Here is a 16,028-nt window from a genome sequence, read left to right on the forward strand (position 1 = left end):
GAGCTTTTAAGGTGATTAGATGATGTTACAGATCCAGGACATCTCCAGGGATGCTTCTACGTGTTCTTTTGATGGACCCACAGCATTTCATGTGAGCCAAAGATACAGAAAGGGAAAGAGGCTGGACTATGTCACTCACTAAGGGTGAGGGACTCAGTTCTGCACCTGTTCACTGAATATTCAGATATGATTTGTGCATTTTGAGCTATAAAGGCAGGCCAAGACTGTGTTGGTCTCAGGTGAATCTTGAGTTGTCTCAGCAAAATTATCTCCCCTCCTTTGAATGTCATTGCTAAGAATGCTGTCCACCTGGCTCAGGACATTTCCTGGCTTCAAGCTGCTGCTTTTTGTACTGTTTAGCAGTCCCAAACCCCACGTGCTGAGAAGCAAATCCTCCAAGTCATATCTAGCTTTGGATTTCCATAGAAGCGATGCATTTACTGGCTACCTGGAGTCTTAGAAAAAGCATGAAACTGTCTGTGCTTATTGTTGACAGCTTTTAGGTGCACTCAGAGTTTGTTAGACTGATTTCCATGGTGCTCATTCAGAAGGTTTCATGCAGTTCTTCAGGCAAGAACTAGGGTGGGATGAGAGTCATGTAACCAGACTCCCGTGGCTAACACCAGCTACAAAAATTGGCTGTTGTGTTGTGCGTCACCTCTAAGGTAGGTATTTGTGCAGAGCAGCACTAAGTGTTTAGGATTGCGATCTTTTCTCTTAAATAGGAATTTTGGAATGACAAAGATATTGATCAGCATCGATTCATGAAAACAGCAAGCTTTTCTTCTTCTGCATGGTGACTGGAATCTAGAAGGTCTAGGCTGCATGAAAAAAAATTACTTGGTCCAGTCAAGGGATTTATAAACCCCTGAATTCTTATTATATTTTTGTGGATGTTTTAAATCATAATTCATCGTGAAGATTACATCTTTTTAATTATTATTTATGTATGTATTTATTTATTTATTTTACATCCTCTTATTTTAAACTTGCACATTCATACACTTCTGTCAGATGGCTTTGTCATTTGAATTTAAAAGGTATCTTTTTCTCTGTGGTACATTTCAATTGAACAAGTATAGACGTTGTGGTTTTGCCCCAGCCAGCAGCTCAGCCCCACGCAGCCTCTCACTCACTTCCCCTCGGTGGGATGGGGTGGGGAGAATCAGAAGAGTAAAAGTGAGAAAACTCATGGGTTGAGATAAGGAAATTTCAATAGGTAAAGCAAAAGCCGTGCACAAGCAAAGCAAAACAAGGAATTCATTCCCCACTTCCCATGGAGATGGCTGAACACCTGCTTGCCAGGAAAGCAGGGCTCCATCACATGTAACTGTTACTTGGGAAGACAAATGCCATAACTCTGAAGGTCCTCCCTTCTTCCCCCAGCTTTATACACTTAGCATGATGTCATACAGTATGGAATATCCCTTTGGTCATTGGGGTCAGCTGTCCTGGCTGTGTCCCCTCCCAACTCCTTGTGCACCCCCAGCTGCTTGCTGGTGGGGAGGTGTGAGGAGCAGAAAAGGCCTTGGCTCTGTGTAAGCACTGCTCAGCAATAACTAAAACATCCCTCTGTTATCAACGCTGTTTTCAGCACAAACCCAAACCACAGCCCCATACCAGCTACTATGAAGAAAATTAACTCTATCCCAGCCCAAACCAGCACAATAAATCAATAGCTTTTTTGTTGTCTTTTGTCATTTTCTTTTTTGATATTATGCCCAAAGTTATTTTAACTACCATTTGATCCTATGTACGCCTCAGTTGTTGTGAGCGCTTACACAGAATACATGATTTGTATCATTCCTGGCTGCTGACTGATGAATTTTGGCAAATTCAGTGTGATGGACAGCAAAGCTCTAATTCTGTCATCTCATTGTTTCTCCCGATTCATCTGTAGAGACATTTTGAAATGACACCCTCTCGCCATACCTTCACTTTGAAAGACATTGACTAATCCTTTGTAGCATTATTCAACTTCAGTAGGACAGAGGCAGTCAAGGAAAATTCATGGGATGTATGTCATTCACTGTTAACATCCAGGTCCTAATGGTTCAGGCTGAAGCAATACCCAGCTATCACCGCTCCCCACCCCTTCCAGTCCCCACACAACCCTACACAACTGCACAGAGCAAAGGGAAGAGCTCCCCATGAAATAACATCAGAATGAGCCCCTCATTGAGGCTTATATAGGCTACTATATAGACTATAAGTAGACTACTGCAGGTAGCTCCACTGATGCCATCTGCAAGCTTTCAGGGTCCTCACGTGGTCTGTGTGGAGTCCTTCAAACACTTGAGTCCCTGTTGGCTCAGAGTGAGTCTTGGAGCAGAGTATAGCCATGTCCAGGGATAGTCAAATGAAATTAGGGCACAGATAGGGATTCCAGGGAGCTGGTATTCTGCTGCCTTTCTTTTTGATTAGTTAAACGTACAGATGAGACTCCTTCTACTGAACCATGGTGCCTAATGTTAAGCATCTAATCTAAACTCCTTGTCTAGTTTCTCCCTCCAGCACTTTCAGGACATGGGTTATCCCATACCATTTCTTAGAAAGGGATGAGATGACCTTTGGATGTCTGAAATGGCCTCTGCAGGGAATCTGATAGTCTACTTTAGGCTAGACTCCCTACATTTCTGTGGCAAAAGTTTGGTGAGATAAATCCCAACCTTTTGTTCATGCAAAGGAGAGCTGTAATGAGTAGGTGAAAACAAACAAAAATGCAGAATCACATTCATTTCGCACCCTCCAGAAATTATTCTCATTTACCTGAAAAACATCTTAATCTCTCTCTCATGAGCCAGCATTCTTTTCCTCAATTTCTTTTCTCCTTTTTTCTATATTGCTTTTGAAGCTGGAACAAAAACAGAATAAAATGAGGAGAGGGATGAGCAGATGGCAGCAGATAAGCAGAAGACATTATCACTACCATCGAGAACCCAAAAATGGACCAGACCTGCTATTTATTTACTGCAATGCTCATTTGAAAAGAAACAAGCAGTTGAGTGCATCTGCTACGGAGGTTTGTTCACTGAGGGCCCTCAACCTGCTCAGGTGCTCAGTCCAAATGTGCCTTTGTATCAGAAAGGCAGAATTTCCAGGAAACCTTCTCATTTATGTGGAATTGTGCCAATTATTTGCACAGCCCACCCTGAAGCCACAGAAAAGGGGAGCGGTCAGCCAACGCTCCTGCTCCCTGTGCCCATCAGGGCAGCCTCTGGCCCTATTTGAAGTTCATTTTTGTCATTTGTTTTGAACAATAGACGGTCCATGACAGGAACCAGTGCTGGATTATCCCATTTCCACAGATCAGTGTTGATTTCACATTAGTATTTAAGAGTGCACCCTTCCTGTTAGCTGGCTCTGGCAATGTGCAAGGGTATAATTGACTGAAGAAACAGGTGGCTTTCTGGATATATGGCTTATTTAAAGCTTGGTTTTGCTTTAGATCTTTGAGATTTGATTGCAGCTGTGGTCTCATGATGCATTTACCCTGCTGCTCTGAAGGATTGGTGCTGAGAGGTTTTGTAAGCAGTAGCTGAACCTCCCCACCACACTATGGGGCACCCCAAGTCATGTATGTCCGGTGATACTGGTGCACACTGTGTTGAGGTCCTTAGGTTGAAAGCCCACTGCCAGCCCATGGCTTGTGGAATTGCTTTATCTCCACTTACCCAGAAATGTGCATCTTTTTCTTGTAAATATTTCCTAGTATATGATTGCAATATCAAATACCTAATTAGAAATTTGTCCTAGAGTTTGACAGCTCTGCTTTTTAGTGTGAGAAAACAGAGTTTACAAAAGATGCCTAATTAAGGGGAACGTGTGATGTTAAGAAGGAAGGAATTATCTGTATTTATTAAGGATCAAGATATTTGCACCTAGAAATGTAATGTGCAGGAAGGGAAAATGGGGGATTTCCCAAAATCCAGGGTGCAGTAAGCTTCAGGGCACCAGAGGTGTGGCAGTAATAACTGCAGGCTAAGTGACGTGAAAAAAAACAAATGAAGAAACCAAAGACCATGCCTATCGTCTGACATGTTGACATATGGTCATATTGTGGCATGAAATTATGAAATACAGAAAATATGAAATAGCATGAAGCACAGCAGAAATTATACTGAAAGAATGATCTTGTGAGATCATGACTGAGGCAGATAAAGCAAGTTTGGAAAATATCCTGTCATGACTTACCCACAAGTTTCTCCCAGGTCTAACCACTTCAGCATCCAGTTTAGTGCAAGCTATAGTTGTCTGAAAGTCTCAAGTGTTTCCCAGTAACAGTAGGACAGATCAATAATAAAAATGGAACTAGAGATGTTCCAGTGGGCTCAGCAGCATCTCCAGAAGAGTAAATGATAAGAACTGCTATTGCTTTAATAGCTTCTGCTTGAAAAAATCGATTTCTGACCATGGAATATGATGACAGAGAAGCAAGGCAGATTGCTACTCAGAGCAGACCTTCCCCTCTCCTTTAGAAGCTATTAGAGGAAAGGGCAAGAGAAGCAAGAGGGAGACAAAAGCGAACACCCCTTAAAAATGACTGACCTTATATGTCTTTGTATGAATTCAGCCTCCCATTAAAAGCCAGTAAGAGGTTTTCTTCCACTACAATCAAAGAGCTAAAACCTCACCTATGACACAAACTTTCAGATACATTTCTGAGCCTGAAGTGTGTATTTGAAACATATGAGAGGCAAAAAGAAATTAAGAAAGAGAAAAACCTTATGGAAGCTAGACATAGGCAACAAATTGCCTGGAATACAGTTATCTCTCTGCATTTATTCAGTTCACCTGTTCAGTGTTTAACTCCTACCCAGATCAAAGACCTTTTATGAAGAAAATGTTCTGGTTTTATCTTGGTTCCACCAACTCCTCACTTCTCTTCCTCTAATCCATGAATATTTCATGTCATTCCTCTACCAGGCCCTTTACTGATTGGTATAACCCAGTCTGCAAAGTCATTTTGATTCATAATGTCTTCCACATCATTCCCAAATACTTTCATAAATCAGGAAATTGAATTAGAAATTTTGTATATGTTTGTTCCTGTTCCAGAAAGTCTATCCCAATTAATACATTGTGTGCGTGGTGTTTTGCTGTAGAACTTCTCTCCAAGGACCAGTGATGAACATAAATATTCACTGCAGAGCAGATTTAGACCCCTTGTATAGGGCTATGAGGATCCTGGAGGCAAAGGAACAAGACTTGGAGTCAACCCTTTGGGCTGTTTGTGTGGGCAGTGCAGGGACCAAGATCAAGGCCAAAAGACCTCATGGAAGGTGCAGCTGAGGAGGTCCATCAGGTGATAGTGGGACGTTCATGCCCAAAGGAGAACAGGGCCACCATCACTGAAGCAATGTATGAGTAGAGGTATAGACAGACACTGTACAAGTAGAGTCGCTAGACTCTTCCATCTAGAAAAATGTGGATCGAAAGGGTGTAAGTCAGAGGTAAATACAGTCATGAATGTTGTGGAGAAAGTAGGTGGGGACTGATTGTTTCATGGTGTATGAGAGAAGGGGTACTAAATGAAATTGTCCATCAGCAGGTCTAAAATAAGCATATGGAGGTATGTTTTCACACGACATACAAAGAAATGGTAGGAGTGATGGACCTGGAAGGTACAAGTGAAAGGCAAAAGTATAAAGAGCTATCATCAGAATTATTAGAAAGAGGTAAGAAAAATTCAGAGTATAGGAATAAGATAAATTCAGTGGTTAGGCGTGTGGAACACTGGCTCATATGCAACAACCTCCATTTGAGAGAGCTGAGAAGATATCTCCTCCATCACCAGGATATGCAAGATGCAAAACCATAAAGTCATTTAGCTGCTTAACCTGCCCTGCTTCCTAGGAAGCTTCAACAGTTCTTCACCCAATTAGGGGAACAAAAAGGTAGGGGATAAAGACAAAAAATCCTCCTTGTCTGCTAATCAGTATCAGTACTGTCGATTCATTGTTATTTGTCAATCCAACTAAAACAGGTAAGAGTGGCGTGAGGGAGGAAGAGAAGAGGAGAATGCTTCTTTTCTCAGAAGAAGTTGAATTAAAACAGTTAGTAAAATCTGAATATCCGAAAACTGAATTAAAACCAGGAATACTTGGACATTTCGATCATGAGTTTACAGGTTTTGTTTGGGTTTTTGTTTTATTTTACTGAGGGGTTTTAATGCTAAAAAGAAACATGTGGGGTTTCTTAACCAAAAATTGTCTTAGAACTTAGCCAGTCCTGCTTGTTTTCGTTGAGAGGGATCTCATTCCCTCTGTCTTTACTACCCAGAGCAGAGAATTTCTGAATCACCCTGCAAGTGAGAAAAAGCTGCTTAGGATAGGTGTGAGACATGTACTAGATTTTGTACAACTAATCAGAAGGAAAGACTGATGCTTACAACCATCAATTCCATTTCCATAATAGGCACGCCATCAAACCATGCAGATTAGGAAATTAGAGGGGGCTTTGTGAACTCTAAAGAAGCATTTTCTTAAACCAGGAGCAGCTGCTGGGCCAGATGGTGAAGTCCTGTCCTACAGCAGACACGGTACTAGAAAGATGCAAAAGTGTACGGAGGAAGTGCAATCTCTCCTTGTGCTTCATGCACGTGGCCATTTATCACCGTGGCACACTGCAAGCAGATTTTCAAGGAATACGGGCAGAGGTAGCGCACGAGAAAGAGCTGTGTTCTATTATACATACATATATTATACATACAGCAGTTTACATTGACTTGCATGGCCCATCCTGTCTGCTTAATTTTGCAGTTGGGTAGCGTTTAGCGTGCTGCAGACCGGCTGGTGTTGATGTGGGGAGAGACCCTGCTGATCTCGCTGGGGCTTGACCTGAAGCCACCAACACGTTTGCACTTCCGTGGTCAAGACATCTGCAAAGAGGCAGCGCTCATATCTTGGGCTGGACCAAGAAATGTGGTGATTTGATTAAACAATTATGGCCCGTCACGCTATGAGTGAACCTTTAAGGCGCTGTTGCAGTAAAACTTACCAAAAACTGGTTATTCAGGCCTGCTGCTTCACTCCTTGACTTACAATAGTGTTTTATGCACTGACTGTCATAAACACTGATATAAATGAGCCAAAGGTCTAGCCTCATATTTACACTTGTAATTCCCTTCTGTAAGCAGTGGCTTTTACACCACAGCGTACTTTTGGAAAGCTGACTGGTTAGTTTCCCATCCTGGTTCTCCAGCAGTAGCTATAGTTCCTGTAGCTTGTATAAGGATTGCCTCTGCGATTTATATTTGCCAGCTCTAGAGAACTTTTTTTTTTTCCTCTTTCATTTCTGCGCTGTTATTTTGCTCCCTTTGTACATCCATCCCCTCCTACCTGGCAGGGAGCCTTATGAAAAGGTCATCACCTTGTTCCCTTTAAATCCTCATCGCTAAACTCCTTTGTCCTGATATCTGTAAAGAGAGAAGACAGCAGTGAAAGAGCTGGGGTGCTGAGATCTCTCTAATTGTCTCCCTGTGATGCTTTGCTCAGGACTCGGATAGACAATCGAGTTACTGCATCTTAGCAATTATTGCGTGTCTGCCGAGCCACAGTAGCTCCCAACATGCATCATTTACACTTTTGGCAGCCATGGGGACATTCCATTTAATTTACACTGCAATGAAAACAGTGTAGCCTAGTTGCCTCACCTCCTCTTTGGCACACACAGAGTCTCCATGGATGAGCTGGAGAGCAGTATATCACTGCAGCATCAGTAGCAGCATCTCATAAACAATATCCCATTCTCATGGGACCATACACCTGGTGCTTCTGCAGAGACTGTACAACCCTGAAATGGGAACCAGGGGTTTTGTTCTGTGCTCCTGACAGCACCCAGAAGAGGACTTCTTTTATACACAAGGCTCCCATTCTCAGATGTGCTTCTGAAGTAATGAAACCCTCTTGTACTTTCTAATTGCCTTTGCATTTTCTAACCATGGCCAAACTGAAACACAGGAGGCTCCATCTGAACATAAGGAAATACTTTTTTACTGTGAGGGTGACAAAGAACTACAGCAGGTTGCCCAGAGAGGTTGTGGAGTCTCCATCCTTGGAGGTTTCCAAGGATATCCAAAAGCCATCTGGACATGCTCCTGAGCAATCAGCTCTAGGTGGCTCTGCTTGACCAGGAGGGTTGGACCAGATGACCTCCAGAGGTCCCTTCCAACCTCAACCATTCTGTGCTTTTGTGAAAGCAGGAAGCTGAGTTCTGGTAAGACATCTTATGAGGTTATTGTTATCATAGATGAGAGTTAGTTGTGGCTTTTTCAAATGAAACTTTTTATATTTTTTTAAAGTGGAAAACTTCATCTCATCAAAATGGATGTGGCTTTTAGCAGTAGATGCACCGGGTTGACATCTGTAATATTTCTGATTGAAATGAAATACAAACCCCAGAAGGGCTGATTATGTCATTGGTGGTTAACCAGTACCACCCTACCGAGGGGACTCCGTTCACACCAGGGACTTGAACCTCCTTTTTCCACAACGTAGAGGAGAGCTGGCAGTGGGACGCTTTTCAGTTCTCACTGTGAATCTCCTCCACCATGCACTGCTAATTATGTGTTACTGAGTTGTAAATCCCTGGTCTTCTTTCTCATTCTCCAGGACTATAATTTGAAAAGATTTAGCTTCAGTCTGATAGGAAGTGAGAAAGTTTCAGAAACCTTGTGAACTTTCAAAGGCTGGAGATGCCATTTCCAAGTCGTGAAGTTTTGCCTTTTCTAGTACTGCCACTTACATTTTGAGACTTCAATGTACTTTCTTAGTGCAACATTCTGGGGAGAATTTGTGCTACACATAGTGAGAAACACAAGTTAATGAGAAATGGTTCTGGAAAACAGCATATAAAACTTCTGGTGCTTTGAACACTTTTCCTTCCCATTGACAGAAGATCAGACTTTATTACCAAAGCCCTACTATTGGTGCAGAAACTGAGACCCGGGGAGATCACAAGAACTGTCTGCAGTTTCACCGGAGGTCTGTGACAGAGCTGGGGTTTGACCCTGTATCATAAAAATCTCAGTTTAATACTTCAGACTAAAGTTTGCTGCCTGTCCACTAGATATCCTCAGAGTGAGAACTAGGTTTGTGAGGCACTTTTCCAAATACTTTTATGTTCATCTTCAGCATATAAAGTATTCTGGTAAGTAGTAGTAATTAGAAATGTTTTTTGCTCTGAGGGGAGACATCATCCATCACTTGAGTCAAAATCGATGTGGTAAAATCTGTATCTTCTAACCCTCTACTTTTTGCACCTCCCAGGCATCTAGTAGAGAACATGAGCATTACTTGAAAGATTTGTTGACCATGTGTGTGAAACTGTGCATCAAAAATAGACATGAGTAGCAAGGGTGGTAGAAAAACTCCTCTGGGAAGCGAGTATCCTAAAATCAGTGACAGTATGCTATTTTTTTTTTCATCTCAGTGATGCTGTATCATTGTGCTTCACTCTACCTTAGTTTCCACATCTGTTAAAGCATTAAGACTACTTTGAAAAGTACGCTCGGGAGCAGTGAGTGGAAGAATTACAAAAGAATCAAACAATTGTGGGGAAGTGCACTTAAAAAGAAATAGGAGAAATATGAGGAAATTAAGCTGAAAGAAACACCCCTTAGTTCACTGAGAATAAGAGGCAAAGAATCAAAATCACTGTGAAAGCTAAAGGCATCCCCAAACAGAGGGGAGGAGTCTTGAGCAGGACATAGGAAGCAGAAAAGTTCAGATAATGGAATCCACTGTAATGAAGAAGAAATAAGAGAAATTACATAACACTAGGGGGAAAAAAAAAAAAGTACTAACCAGTCATGTCCTTGCTTTGTTTGCACAAGATCTCTTATGATCCTGATATGAACCCTGGTAAAAAGAAATGCAAACAATGACTGTGCAGAAAAAGTCTGGGGAACAGGAACCCAACACGTTCTGCTAAAGTTAACTACTTTTGGAGCAGCTGTTAAAATGAACAAGAGCACCAGAAGTTTAGATCTGTTGTAAGGACAAACTACAGGGGTACGTTTTAGTGTCAAAATCCACCTGTCACAGGGATTCAAGAAGTGAATTCAGCCAGGAGATAGGCTGCTGCTGATTTCAGTGCAAGACAGGTCTATGGTTAGGAAGATGTTCAGATGACTCAATTGTCAGAAATTCCTGGAGGTGATGCTTGAATATTTTCATGACTCATAGCTGCATAATTGATTTGCTCCTGTTTGCAGCAGTTTTATTATTCCTATGTGCAAAGAACCCCATTGTTGGAAATGTTTGCAAAGCTCTTGAGTTTCACTGATGTCATTCTTCATCTAAGAAGCGAGTTTTGACTAGTGTTTATTCATTCTGGTTTATTCTACCAGCTTCCCAGTCGGGCATGGCAGGCAATTTTGTGTGATAAATGACACCAAAGGAATGCCACATGAGATGGACAGGGCAGGGGCCGGTGGTCAGAGTGGGTGCTGGGGGAATTTGCAATGTACTGTTGGGTGTATCACTGCTTTGCTGTTTCTGTCTGACAAACATTTATCTTGGCCTTTCAGACTATGAACCTTCTAGAGTAAGTCCTATCCTGGTCAGATTGTTGGTCTCTCCTTCTTTTGCTTGATTAATGTCTGTACAGCGCCTAGCCAATGTGGCTTTGAGGTCCGGCTGGGACAGGAAGCAGAGGTGTCTTACAGAGTGAGAAATGCTTTGCGCTGCACAACCCTCTTACAATCCCAGATGGACCAGGGAGTGCAGAGTACCGGAAAGGCATGCAAACTTCACAGTTTTGTCAGTTTTGACTGAAGGAGAGAGACGTCCTTATGTTAATTAAGGTTCTTTTTAGGCAGTTGGAGGCCCTGAGCACTCAACTTGCTTAAGAGTCCAGGAAATCTTCCTGCCTTTGAGTATACATGTTAAAACAGGCAATACAGGTTGTCAGTATCTGGTTTTTCTCCCCTCATAGCCAAATTTTGAAGTGTTTGCTTCTCAAACAAGAGTGCAGTAGATTTCCCAGGAATCACATTTGATCAGGGCTCATCTTGGAGGCGAGGTCTGGATTTGAGGACTGCATTCAGTTCCCAGACTCCAACCTTACCTGCATAATGTGAAATGAGCTCTTTATCTCTCCCTGTCTGGGCTTCTCACAAGCAAAGTAAAAGACATAAATACTTCACTGCTCTGTTTAGATGAAAATTTTTCCAGGAACAAAGGCAATATGACGATAATGCTCCCAAACAGTATGGGTGCAGTGCCAACAACCAAAGGTCCGGGTACAACTGGCATTATGGTACCACTGGAAGAGATGTTTTGTGGGCACCTCAGTATGAAAATGTACTTGTTTTTTAGGTCTGAACTTTATGACCCAATGGGTCCCTCCCATTTATGTGTTCTGTGTAATATGAACACTTGGTAACAGAGAAAAAGTATGAGAATTTTACTCTAAAAGTGTTACAAGAAATGTGCTCCGGCATTTGAAGCAACAAAAGGCAGACATTTGTTTAACAGCAAACTGAATGTTTCTTTTTAAATCATCCTTTTTCCTTTTCTGCCAGGGAACGTGACCAGGAATTGTACAAGCGAGGGCTGGACGGATGTGTACCCTGCGCCGTACACCGTAGCTTGTGGATATGATTCCAACAGCACTCCAGAGGAAGAGGTTCGTAAACCTGGATAAGTAGACATCAAGATTTACCAGGGATTGATATGAGTATCACATGATTTTCCCATGCCCAATTTTTTCCATTCCCACTCTGATTCCTCAAGAAGGAAGGATCCTCTTGAGGATCCCTGGTAGCAGAGATGAAGCGTCTGGTCAAAGAGCCAATCCCCTCTTTGATTTCCAGGGTGGTGGCAGGAAATCAGCACCTGAGAAGATCAGACCAGTGTCTCTGTGATGCCACGCATAACTTCAGGTGCTTGATTTTCCATGTTCAAACTTGAAACAAGCCCTCCACATTTATATTTATCCTTGAGTAGGTATTGTGATTCCAGTATTTCTAGGCCAACATAAGCATCAAAAGATCAAAAGGGATAAAAGGACATAACTCACTTGCCATCAGTGCTGCTCTGCTGATCCCAACCAGCTAAAGATCTAGAAAACTTCAGGGAACACACAAATTTTCATGCAATGTTAACTAATTTTGCAAGGAAATCCTCAAACTCTTTGGGATACTGCCTGTATGTAAATTAGTAATCACTGACCTAGGTATAATTAGCTTTATAGAGTATTGTCATTACACAAGGAGGAGTTTGGTATTAGTTTGCTGCATGCTGACACATGAAGGGTAAAGTCTAAAGATAACAAAAGTTGCTAGAAGCGAGATTCACCTCACCACAAGTTCAACATCTAATCTAAACTAGTCACCTATAGTCAACGAGAAAAAGCTTATGCTACTGCAACTGTATGTTTTTATTAAACCTATGACCACACTTTTTTCTGCTGTGTGACATACATCAGTGTTTGTGAATGTTGGACATAGGAATCTCAATAATGAATAAATATATATGGTGAGAGTTCTTTGTGTATGGTCACACATTACCAAGGCACTCAAAGAGTTAACAGAGATTCTGAGGAGAACTGAGCCAACCTCGAGAGGGAAAGAATACAGAAAATAGCAAAGGGAAAGTTGCACAAAGCATTTCGGGGCTCTACTGTAGAGACCCTTAGTCTGCCTTCGAGGTCAGCCACCACTTCATGTCCTCAAGTGTCCCATTCCTCAGATCGAGCTGTGTGGCACCAGTTGCACATTGCGAAAGCCATTGTCACGGGTCTGCTCCGGGAAGGTCCTCCATTGAGAGCTCTGGTTTATGTTCCAGCTGCAAAAGGGATTTGGGAATTCCTGGGACATGCTTTGGCGACCCAATGGATTGCAGCGTTGCCAGAGTGCCGTGTTACCAAGAGAACACGTATTGTGTTCTTTTAATTCTTTCTTAATTATTTTCTCTCGATTTCCGTGGTTTTGTCATGCTGTTTAAGTCTAATTTGTGTGAAAGGTGGCTGAGGGGGGAGAACATACAGTACTAGCCTGTGAAGAAGAATAGATTTCTGTTGTTGTTAAATTGGCTGTCAGTTTAGGGAGGAAGAAGTAAAGGGAATAGGAAAAAAAGGAGAACAGCAGGCTGTATGGGACATGAGGTCCAGAACAGACTGATAACTTTTCATGCTTAAAACACTTCATGCACTTTTAACGCCTACTAGTCTCATGTCAGAGACAACAAGAAAAATACGAAAAATACATAAGGTCTGTGTATAAAATTTTAGTTGTGGGCTCTGGCAGTCCCTAAGAAGCAGATGATGTAGGCACCAAAGTAGTGCACTTATGATCCTTGCAGTGATAACGATTCCTTCTCCAACTTGACCTTGAAAACCCACATATTAACAAATGGGAGGATTGTTTTGCTGTCCTATTGTCAAATGTGACGCACAGCTGCTCCCTTGTGTGTGGTCAGAGAGGGGCCACCCTAGGTGTCCCCACAGCTCTGTTGGAAGATGGTGAAGAAAATAGATATGTCCAGAGGTCAGTTCACCCCACATTTATCTCCAAAGGGACCTCTTTGCATTTACTCTAGAGGGAACCCAGATGTCATTAGGCTAGGTGACATGAACCCAAAACATGTTTGGGAGCAGGGCTACTGAAAGACTTGATGTCAGTATGTCTGTTCTTTTTCTCTTACAAATGTAAATGTAATCTCAGTTACCAAGAGACAAATGTAGAGGTTGCTGAACAGAAACCAAGGAAGCTAATTCTCAGTTAATCTCAGTTTAGCATCTACCTTAACTAATTGTTCTTATCAAGTTCCTGTGAAATTAAGCAGAGGCTTTTAGAAGTCAGAGAGAGAATGAATAAATTGCCTAATTTCATTTTGTAAATCAGTCTAGGTCTACAGCTAGAACCCAGGCATCCTGGCATGCATTTCCTTCACTTTTCTAACTCCTGCTTTTTTCTAATAATATTTTAGTAATATGAGCTCTGAGTGAAATTTCATTCCATTCATGATCTTAGGTTGAATTCTCTGCTTTGATGTCTGTAAAACAGGAAGTGATTGTCATTAGCAAAATGCAAATGAAGAGTAAGAAGTCATTTTGTGCTGTTTCCAGAACAGAGATGACCCCACATGCTACATTAAAGCTGAATGCAGAGCCATATCTCTGTACACAAGGATTGCTCTTCATAAAATATAAGGGCAAGGAATTGCTTGTTGAATAACACCAAGATCTTTCTATGCATAACTTGCTCCTGTGAATAACTCTAAGAAGCAAAAGGCCTATTGTGCTGATTTCAGCTGAGATAATTTTCTTTCTAGTAGCCAGTATAGTGCTGTGTTTTGGATTTTGTATGAGAATAATGTTGATAACACCCGGATGGTTTTAGTTGTTGCTAGGTAGTTGTAGTGCTTGCACAAAGTCATGGACTTCTCAGCTTCCCACGCCCTGCCAGGTGCACAAGAAGCTGGAGAGCACAGCCAGGACAGCTGGCCCAGGCTGGCCAGAGGGATATTCCCTGCCATAGAACATCATGCTTGTGATAGAACTGGGGAAGCTAGCCAGGAGGCGGGATTGCTGCTCAGAAACAGCCTGGGCATTGAGTTTTGTTGGTTTTTCCCCTCCCCATGTGGTGAGCAATTGCATTTGTGCATCACATTATTATTATTTCTTATTATTATCATCATCATCATCATTATCATTATTTTCCTTTGTTATCCTATTAAACTGTCTTTATCTTAACCCATGAGTTGTTTTTTTTCCCCTTCTCCTCCCCATCCCACTGTGAGGGGAGGGGTAAGCAAGCACCTGCGTGGTGCTTAGTTACCAGCTGGGGTTAAACCGTGACATAGAATCATAGAATCGTTTTGGTTGGAAAAGACCTTTACGATCATCAAGTCCAACCATTAACCCAGCACTGCCAAGTCCAACTGCTAAACCATGTCCCTAAACACCACATCTACGCACAACCTGGGGCCTGAAGGGTTGAGATAACAGATATGAATAGAGCATCTTAAAACAAATTTATGATATTAGTTTAATCATCACTGGTCCTCTGGTCACAATGTTGTTCTATTTGTTTGCAGATTTGTTCTCAGAGTTGTGTCATATAACACCTTACTTGCCATAGGCACTGGTTATCAGTGTTTATGTGTGGTTTGTCGCTTCTGGGCATTGGATTAAGGTTATCGCTCTGCTGTTCAGTGTACTAGTGGCTTATAGTATGATAAAATCATTGATAGACAGACCAGTTTTCTATTTGTATTCAGCAGCGGCAGAGCAACAGCGACAGTTTCATCTCCATACTTCAGGAGCCATCTGTCAGAAGCTATTAATAATTACACTTTTTACTTTTTCTCCTCAGAGAGCCAATATGTGGGGGAGGTTCCTTCCTTCACCTTCCCCTTCTCCTCCAGGCTGATTACAATAGCTCTTGAGAATGTTGAATATCCCTGAGATGTTCAGACCAGCATGCTTCTATTGCTATGTCTTCTGAATGTGGTTCAGGTCTTGTTTAGGGTTAAACAACTATTTAAGAATAACCCCCCGAGATCAACCCCAGTGACGTGCACTGAGGCTGCTCAGACTCTGGTGATAAGCACTGCAGCTGGACCAGAGAACCAACCCATACTGATAGCAGTCAGCCCTACACATAAGAACAAATGGACATGAAAGTCAACTCGTTTAGTAAAGGATGACGAAACAGGGCCATCACAAGGACAGGAGGAAAGAACAGAACTAGACACTGTCCCATACAACATCCATGTCTCTAAATTGGAGAGACATGGATTTGATGGATGGACCACTCAATGGATAAGGAGTTGGCTGGATGATTGCGCATCATGACAAGATGCGGTTAATAGCTTGATATCCAAGTGGAGATCAGTGACAAGTGGCGTTCCTCAGGGGTCGGTATTGGGACCGGCGCTGTTTAACATCTTTGTCAGTGACATGGACAGTGGGATCGAGTGCACCCTCAGCAAGTCTGCAGATGACACCAAGCCGTGTGGTGTGGTTGACATGCTGGAGGGAAGGGATGCCATCCAGAGGGACCTTGACAGGCTGGAGAG

At 42.2% G+C, this 16,028-nt stretch overlaps 1 protein-coding gene across 1 annotated transcript in view; it reads left to right on the forward strand.

Annotated features, from left to right (window-relative positions):
• LOC129202771 (vasoactive intestinal polypeptide receptor) overlaps nucleotides 1-16,028 on the forward strand; it is a 120,682-nt gene that overhangs the window by 61,188 nt on the left and 43,466 nt on the right. The window contains exon 4 of the mRNA XM_054816294.1: nucleotides 11,528-11,631. Within this exon, the coding sequence (XP_054672269.1) occupies nucleotides 11,528-11,631 (104 nt within the window). The remainder of the gene's footprint in view (nucleotides 1-11,527; nucleotides 11,632-16,028) is intronic.

The sequence above is a fragment of the Grus americana genome, chromosome 2 (genome assembly GCF_028858705.1).
Source record: "Grus americana isolate bGruAme1 chromosome 2, bGruAme1.mat, whole genome shotgun sequence".
NCBI classification, from domain to species: domain Eukaryota; kingdom Metazoa; phylum Chordata; class Aves; order Gruiformes; family Gruidae; genus Grus; species Grus americana.